Source organism: Canis lupus, chromosome 32, assembly GCF_011100685.1.
Source record: "Canis lupus familiaris isolate Mischka breed German Shepherd chromosome 32, alternate assembly UU_Cfam_GSD_1.0, whole genome shotgun sequence".
Lineage (NCBI taxonomy): Eukaryota > Metazoa > Chordata > Mammalia > Carnivora > Canidae > Canis > Canis lupus.
In genome coordinates this window covers 29,991,656-30,000,519 of record NC_049253.1, presented here as the reverse complement: position 1 = coordinate 30,000,519, position 8,864 = coordinate 29,991,656, and the positions used below count along the sequence as shown (strand labels likewise).

Below are 8,864 nucleotides of genomic sequence, written 5' to 3'. Positions count from 1 at the left end.
TCATATCCAAACCACAGAAAATCAAAGATAAAGAAAAACTTTGTTTTACATCAATTATATTTCAATTTTTTTAGAAAATAAAAAATCTTAAAAGAAACCAGCAGATAAAACACTTAAGCCCAATTCCCCCAGCGAGGGAGGGAGGCCCCCGGCGGCCGGGAGGCTGCGAGCCGCGGCGGGACCCGGGCGCACGGGCAGGGGCGCGGCGGCGGCGGCGGCGGCGGGAGCGGGGAGCGGGGAGCGCCCGGTTCGCGCGCGGACGCGTGCGGGCGCCGGAGGGCTCCGAGGGCTCCGCGGGCTCCCCGGCTCCGCAGGCTCCGCAGGCTCCGCAGGCTCGGCCCTCCCGGGGCCCGCGCGCCCCCGCCCCCCACGCCCGGAGAGGGATGCGGAGCGCCCCGAGAGCCCGGTAGCGTCGGCTCGCGGCGCCGCGTCCCCGAGGATGGATGAGCCGTGGTGGGAAGGGCGCGTCGCCTCGGACGTCCATTGCACCCTGCGTGAGAAGGAGCTGAAGCTGCCCGCCTTCCGAGCCCACTCCCTACTCTTGAAGAGCCGCCGGTTCTTTGTCGACATCTTGACCCTGCTGAGCAGCCACTGCCAGCTGTGCCCCGCGGCCCGGCACCTGGCCGTCTACCTGCTGGACCACTTCCTCGACCGCTATAACATCACCACCTCCAAGCAGCTGTATGCCGTGGCGGTCTCCTGCCTCCTGCTCGCAAGAAAGTGGTACCTTTAAAATGGAGAGATCTGGGGTCACCACCTTAACCAAGCGATCAAACGTAGCATCGCTAATGCTGGGACAAACTGATGTCATCCGCCTGAGATCTATTGACCTATGGGTCAGGTGCTAGCCATTAATACTGAGTTGTTGGATATTAAGCAGTCTGAGCGTGAGAAATGCCTTGATGACATCCAGTGACCTCTGAACTGAGCGCTGGGGGACACATGATGAGGTAAGTTCGAGGACAGGGAAGACCATGTACCCAAGCTGGAGCAGATAAACAGTACGAGGATCCTGAGCGGCCAGAACTTCACCCTCACCAAGAAGGAGCTGCTTAACACGGAGCTGCTGCTCCTGGAGGCGTTCGGCTGGAACCTCTGCCTGCCCACGCCCGCCCATTTCCTGGATTACTACCTCTTGGCCTCCGTCAGCCAGAAGGACCATCACTGCCACAGCTGGCCCACCGCCTGCCCCCGCAAGACCAAAGAGTGCCTCAAGGAGTATGCCCACTACTTCCTAGAGGTCACCCTGCGAGATCATATTTTCTACAAATTCCAGCCTTCTGTGGTTGCTGCAGCCTGTGTTGGGGCCTCTAGGATCTGCCTTCAGCTTTCTCCCTACTGGACCAGAGACCTACAGAGGATCTCAAATTACTCTCTGGAACATCTCAGCACGTGCATTGAAATCCTGCTGGTAGCTTATGACAACGTCTTCAAGGACGCCGTCGCGGTCAAAAGTCAGTCCCTGACAATGGTGCCCAGCAGAAGCCCTGCGCCCACCCAGGTGCTGTTCCAGCCGCCCACCTACCCCACCCTCAGCCAGCCAGCAACGACGCCAGCCCTCGCCCAGTTCCAGACCCAGACCCCCGTGCAGGACCTCTGCTTGGCCTATCGGGACTCGCTGCAGGCCCACCGCTCCGGGAGCCTGCTCTCAGGAGGCTCTGGCTTATCCCTCCACACCCTGTACCCCACTCTCCAGCCCCTGGACGTGTGTCCCATGTCCCTCCCCGCGCCCCTCAGCGTGCAGATGGCCATCACGGCGGAGCCCAGGCACTGCCTTGCCACCGCCTACGGAAGCAGCTACTTCAGCGGAAGCCACGCGTTCCCCACAGGCTGTTTCGACAGATAGGGCACCTCCGGGCCACACAGGGAGGTCTTGGAGACTCACCTGGGCAGAGGAAGAGGACACAGGTGAGGGGAGCTCAGCCGAGTGAGGCAGTGGGGAGGCCATCCCCACAGAACCTCGTTGACCTTGGACACAGGGTTCATGTTCTTTTTAAATAAAGCTGACCCAGAGCAAAAGTCAATGACACCCCTCCCCTGAGAGAATTCTGAAAAATGTCTTCCACGTGTGTAGCTGGGGTGCAGGAGGACTGGCTCAGCCACCATCCTCTGGAGGAGAGGCCCGGTGATTGAGAAAGACCTGGGAAAACAGATGCCAGGAGACTGGAAACTGGATGCAGACCACCGGCCCATGCACGTGTTTGGTTTTTAGCATTAGAGACATCTTTATTCCTTGCCAGCGGCAGCTACACTGAAAAAAGAAGGGACTGCCTGATGTGTTCTCAGGACCCCCAGCAGATGCTGTATTGGGTGCTCTTTCCCTGGCTCCCTCCAGCGGAGCCTGCGTGCGTGCGTATGCCTGAGTGTCTGCCCTCCGAGGCGTGGGGTGGGTGGCTGTCTTGCCTTTGTTGTCAAACCTAAGACCTTATTTGGCCTTTTAGATATTTCACATGCTGCTGCTTCCTGAAGTGACCTAGCTTTCTGTTCAGTAAGATATCTTGTTTACATACTGTATCAGGGATTTTGTGATACTTGAAAATTCCTTAGGAGAAAAAAAAACAAAAACAAAAACGTCGATTGCCACACTGCCTGTCCCACACAAGGGCTGTAAGTTTGAACCCAGCTTGTGACAACAGTTTTGTTCTCAAAAGCATATGATTGGGAAGAGCCACTTTCCAGGCTCTTAGTTCCAGAAGATTACATGTCTTGGATGCCATGTTCACCTTAGAACTTCAGCAACCACCCAGAGGAAAAGGTGGTTGAAAGGGAGACAAAGGTTTATAACTAACGACCCCCACCTCCCTCCCTCCCTCCACAGCGTGCTTATGGTGCATGAGGTTAAACCTAGCCTTGGCTTTGAGTTTGGCTAATAGGGAAGGCTAAAAATGTAGAATATTTGCTCTCTGCCAGCTGGATTTGGGGAGCAGGGCATGTACGTGGGTACATGTCACAACCACTGATGGGGCATGTGATTGGTTGGATCGAAAGCCAGTATTTGGGTACCCGCAGCGAAAGGGCTCTCAGGAAGACTCTTGTATCCATGTGCAATATGTTTTTATGCTGACTTGTGGCTTGTGCTCGTTGTATTTTTTTGGTTGGTTCGGGGTCAGGGGGACACATTGTTCACCCATCAGAACTGGGAGGTGCAAAGAACCATAGAAGCATTTTTTTGTTTGTTTGAAGAAGAACCATCTTGATTTTCTTGGCTGATTTGCCAGTCCAGGAGACTGGCTCGGGGACTGCCAGGAAGGCGGCTGCTGAATTGGATCCGAAGGTGATTTTCAGAGCAAATGAAAGCTTCAACATGGAAGCAGAATTAAGAAGAGGTGACGTGGATGAGGTGCTACTGCCACTTTGTCGCACGAGTGTGGAAAAACCACACGTTCATTTGTTGCTTATCTCTTTTTTTCCTTTGCCAACCTTCTATTTATGTGAGACTAGTTTGGATTCCAAGTTAATGTGTCTGTCTATTCTGGGACTGGGGCTTGTGAGGGGGACCCCCACCGTAGAACCTCACAGCCAGCCCAGCACCCAGAAAAAGGCATCCTGCAATAAACATATCACCTGCTCTTGGAAAAAAAATAAATAAATAAATAAAACACTTAAAACACTTGTCCTATAGAGAGGAACACAGATAAGAATTACATGTGACTTATCTTCAGAAACCATGCAAGCAAGAAGAAAGTGGAGTGAAATATTTCAACTGTTAAGAGGAAAAAACTACCAAAATAGAATTCTGTGTCCTGTGAAATTATTCTTCAAAAGTGAAGGAGAAATAAAGACTCTCAGAAAAACAAAAATTGAGGGAATATGCTGCTAGTAGATCTACTTTGCAAGAAATGTAAAAAGTTCTTCAGAGAGAAGGAAAATAGTATAGGTCAGAGAGATCTACATAAAGAAAGGAAGAGTACTAGAGAAAGCATAAGTGAACATAAATAAAAACTTATTTTTCTTATTCTTAGTGAACCTAATAGATAACAATTTGTTCAAAATAATAATAGGAACAATGTATTCAATGATTATTGCTTATGTGTAAGTGAAATGATGACAGTAATGGTACAAGGGATGGGAGGGAGGAATCAGGAATACTTGGTGTATTAAAGTTCTTTAGAGAAACAGAACCAATAGGATACACACACACACACACACACACACACACACACAATGAGGAATTGACCCACACAATTATGGAGGTTATGAAATCCTAGTATCTGCCATATGTAAGCTGAAGACCCAGGAAAGGCTATGATGTAATTCAGTATGAATTCTTAAGGCCTAGGAGCTAGGGGAGCCAATTGTGTAAATCCCAGTTGAGGACAATAAAAGGTGACATGAAATGCCTTAGCTCAATCAGTGAGGGAAGGGAAAACAGGTGAATTCCTCCTTCCTCCACCTTTTGTCCTATTCAGACCCTCAACAGATTGGATGATGTTTAATCAAATTGGGGAGGGCAATTACTTTATTGGGTCCACCAACCCAAATGTTAATCTCATTTAGAAACACCCTCACAGACACACACCCAGAAAAAAATGTTTAATATGGGCATCCTGGGCAATCCGGGTGGCTCAGCGGTTTAGTGCCTGCCTTCCGCCCAGGCATGATCCTGGAGTCCCAGGAATGAGTCCCACGTCGGGCTCCCTGCATGGAGCCTGTTTCTCCCTCTGCCTGTGTCTCTGCCTCTCTCTCTCATGGATAAATAAAGTCTTTTAAAAAAGTAATAATAATAATAATCTGGGCACCCTTTGGCCAGTCAAATTGATAGATAAAATTCACCATCATACTTGGTTAATATAAAGTGCTTATGTCGGGCAACCCGGGTGGCTCAGTTTAGTGCCTTTGGCCCAGGGCGTGATCCTGAGTCCCGGGATTGAGTCCCACGTCGGGCTCCCTGCATGGAGCCTTGTTCTCTTTCTGCCTGTGTCTGTCTCTCTCTCTGTCTATCATGAATAAATAAATAAGATCTTTTAAATAAATAAATAAAGTGCTTATGTTACTTGTGAAATGGTACAGTGTTATTTGAAAGTGTACTTGAATTTGTTGTAAATGTATATTGCAAAATGCTAGGGCAGCCACTAAAAATGTAAAAATAATGTAAGTAAAGCCAATTTCATAGATGCCATGGGTATCAACTGCCAAGTTCCTTAGAAATTCTAATTTAGGGACATCTGGGTGGCTCAGTTGGTCAAGCGTCCTACTTTTGACTTCAGTTCAGGTAATGATTTCAGGAGGTCCTAAGAACTCTGCTTATCTCCTTCTCCCTCTCCCTCTGGTCCTCCCCCTGTTCACCCTCTTTCTTTCTCTGTCATTTAAATAAATAAAGTTTTTTTAAATAAATTCTAAGATAAAATATTTGATAATTATAATATCTGATATAGCCAACAAATTTTTATTTTAAAAAACCCCACAGTAAAAAAAAAAAAAAAAAACCCACAGTGAACGTCCTTGTACATGGCTCCCTTAGTATATATGGATTGGAACTGTTGAGTCACAGAGTCTTCAGGGGCATCTTCCACTCTGCTACACATTACCACATTATTCCCCAAAGTGGTTATGTCAATTTGCACTCCACCACCAGTTCCTGCTATTCTTATCCATCCTCATTGATAGTTTTACCATCAAACTTTTAAATATTGGGGTATGAAATGAAATAGCTTATTTTAATTTGCCTTCTCATAAGTTTAGTGTGGTTGATCATCTTTTCATGTGTTCATTAGTCTAACCTCCCTCTTCTATGTTTTACCTGTTCATATCTTTGCTAATTTCTTCTGTTAGTTTGTCTTTTTCCTTACTGATGCATAGGTAATAGTCCTTTGTTGGTTCTATATGTTATAAATAAATACCTTATCTCAGTTTTTAGAACACATCTTCTCATTTATTTATGGTGCATGTTAAATTTTTATAACATGAACTCCTTACAAATGGAAGTACAACATTTGCAAAAACATACTGTATAAACCAGGTCTCTGAATTACTCTTCCTTATGTTTACTGCTTTTGTTATTGTTATTTAATTTCTTTTTCTTTAATAAAGAGCATATGTTATAGCACAAAATTTAAAATACACAAAACAACATAAATAAATCTTCCTCTGTTCACCAAGACACTCAATTCCTCTCCCCTGATGCAAACACTAGTGCTAATTTTCTTGTGTGTCTATGAAGATGTACGATGTATTTATAAGCATTTATCAATATATTTTTTTCACAAAAACGATATCCTACATCACTCTATTCCTTGCAGTTTTCACATAAAATATGTATCTTAGAAATACATTTATATGTGTATTTCTAGATAATCTAGATCATCGATACAGTACATGGAGTGGCTTCCTCAAATTTCTTTTTCACACCTTCCTAGAATTTCACATGTATGGGAGAACCTGCAGCCTGGTAAGGATATGTCTACTCTAAAGCCTAAGTTTGAGTCCCAGCCTCATTGCTCACCAGGAGTAAGTTAGTTTTCCTTTCCATGCCTCAGTTTTCCATTTTGTAAAAAGAGGATAATAATGGTTCCTTCCTCATATATTTATTGTGAGAGTTAAAGTAAATTATATATGTAAAGAGCTTGCTATGTATTCTCACAAACCGTCCTGTATTTAACCAATACTATTAAAGAGCTTTTGACTTACTTCCAAATGTTTCTATTATAAACAGTTCTATCATGAATATCTTTGTATATATTCATCATGCTCATTTATAAGTAGGGTCAATACATAGAAAATATATAGCAGGCCCCAAACATCTCCAGTGCTGAATAGGTCTTCATATTTGTGCCACGATGGAAAATTTCTAAATATTTGCAAATCCCATTTTCTCGGTAAACTCACAGTTACTAGGTTTTCATGAATGAAAGTAACATAACAAGAAACCTCGAGAAATTTGGAGAGTATCATCATATTGCTACAAGTTGTTTATTATATAAATTATTATAAACAGAACAAGTATCACCATATTGCTGCAAGTTATTTATTATATAAATTATTATAAATATTATATTAATATTATATATTTGTTTTATGAATTATTTATTATAAATTATTATAAATATTGTAAATATTATATTAAATATTATATATTTGTTTTATAAATTATTTATTATAAATTATTATAAATATAAATAAATTCTTGAAAATATGGCTATTTTTAATGGCTATATTTATTATTTGTTACTATCAGAATTAAATAGGGTCACCTCTATTGGTCCTACTTGTAATAATTTCCAGCCTTGGGTAATATATCATTCCATTTCTCAGAATTCAGATGACACTAAATTAAGGCAGGTCAAGAGACTATAATGATTTAGTTACATGACTAAGTTAGTATTTCTTTTTTTTTTTTAAAGACACATTCATTCAGCGTCATGATCAGACTATTACATTTAGCAATCAACAGCATGGGTGCAAAAAAAAAAATCTACATTAAAACCCTTTGTTGGAATGCTTTACACTTTCCACAGAACAGAAACTAAAATAACCTGTTATACAATTAGTCACAAATACAGTCGAGTTTTTTGCCCATACACATGAGTATTGTCTAAAACATGTCTTCTTTCAAGTGTTTCTAGAGCAATCCTTTTTGTATGTACTAACTCATTTTATCCACCCCCTGCCCTCCCACCAAAGAAATACGGGTTTTTGTGAGACTTATCGCTGTTCTCTGATATGGTGAGGGAAACACAGGGGGCAAGAAGGGTGCTTGATATCACACATGAATAAATAAATGGTGTTGGGATGCTAAAATTAATTAATTAATTAATTAATAATAAAACATGTCTTCTTTGTAGCAGCTAGGCCCTGCCACCACTGTGCTTGGCTGAGTTCACAAATCTGTTGTGACCTGTAGCTTCCCTGTCACTTCTCTGGCTCTCCTCTCCTGCTAAGCTTTGTTTCCTGGCAGTAATTAAAACCTTCTGCCACTGCCATAGCTGCTGCTGCTGCTGGAACCACCATAGCCACCTTGCTTTCGTGGTTTGGCAAAGTATTGGCTTCCACCACCATAGGGGTCAGAGCTTCTGCCTCCAAAATTTCCTCCTTTCATGGGTCCAAAATTTGAGGATTGATTGTTGTAATTGCCAAAATCGTTATAGCTTCTGCCACCTCCAAATTTGCTTCTGTCATTACCAAATCCGTTATAGCCATCCCCACTGCCACCGTATCCACCACCACCTCGACTGCCACCGAAGCCACCTCGACCACTGAAGTTCCCTCCACGACCAAAGGTGTCATTCCCACCAACACCACCTCCACGACCACCACCAAAGTTTCCAGAACCACTTCGGCCTCTTTGGCTGGAGGAAGCACTAGCCATCTCTTGCTTCGATAGGGCTTTCCTTACTTCACAGTTGTGGCCGTTCACAGGATGGTATTTTTGAATGACAATCTTGTCTACAGGGTCATGGTCATCAAAGGTCACAAAAGCAAAACCTCTCTTTTTGCCACTGACTGGGTCAGTCATGATCTCAATCACTTCAATTTTCCCATACTGTTCAAAATAATCTCTTAGATGATGTTCTTCAGGGTCTTCTTTAATGCCACCAACAAAAATCTTTTTCACAGTTAAGTGGGCACCGGGTCTTTGAGAAACTTCTCGGGAGACAGCGTTTGGTTGGTTCCAAACTTTGGTTGGAAGGACTCTTTGGTTCCATGACTCTTCCGTCCACCTCGTGCGACCCAGCGTTCGAGGCCGGGTCTGCCTCCTCCACGGTGGCCCACAAGATGAACCCAAGGCCTCTGGAGCGCTTGGTGTTGGGGTCTCTCATTACCACACAGTCCGTAAGCGTCCCCCATTGCTCAAAATGGCTCCTCAGACTCTTCATCGGTTGTTTGGAAGCTCAAACCTCTGATGAAGAGCTTCCGCAGCTACTCGG

At 44.3% G+C, this 8,864-nt stretch overlaps 1 protein-coding gene across 1 annotated transcript; it reads left to right on the top strand.

Annotated features, from left to right (window-relative positions):
• Positions 1–259: 259 nt before the first annotated feature.
• Positions 260–2,635, top strand: LOC119867150 (cyclin-J-like protein). The gene is made up of 2 exons (XM_038581743.1): positions 260–716; positions 951–2,635. Exons 1-2 carry the CDS (start codon positions 440–442, stop codon positions 1,844–1,846), a joined length of 1,173 nt encoding a protein of 390 aa, XP_038437671.1. The 5' UTR covers positions 260–439; the 3' UTR covers positions 1,847–2,635.
• Positions 2,636–8,864: the final 6,229 nt, after the last annotated feature.

Excerpts from the sequence above, each read along its gene's own strand:
- LOC119867150 (XM_038581743.1), top strand. The coding sequence starts at position 440 with ATGGATGAGCCGTGGTGGGAAGGGCGCGTCGCCTCGGACGTCCATTGC. Across the intron at positions 717-950 it reads CTCCTGCCTCCTGCTCGCAA|GTAAGTTCGAGGACAGGGAA; the intron begins GAAAGTGGTACC and ends ACACATGATGAG.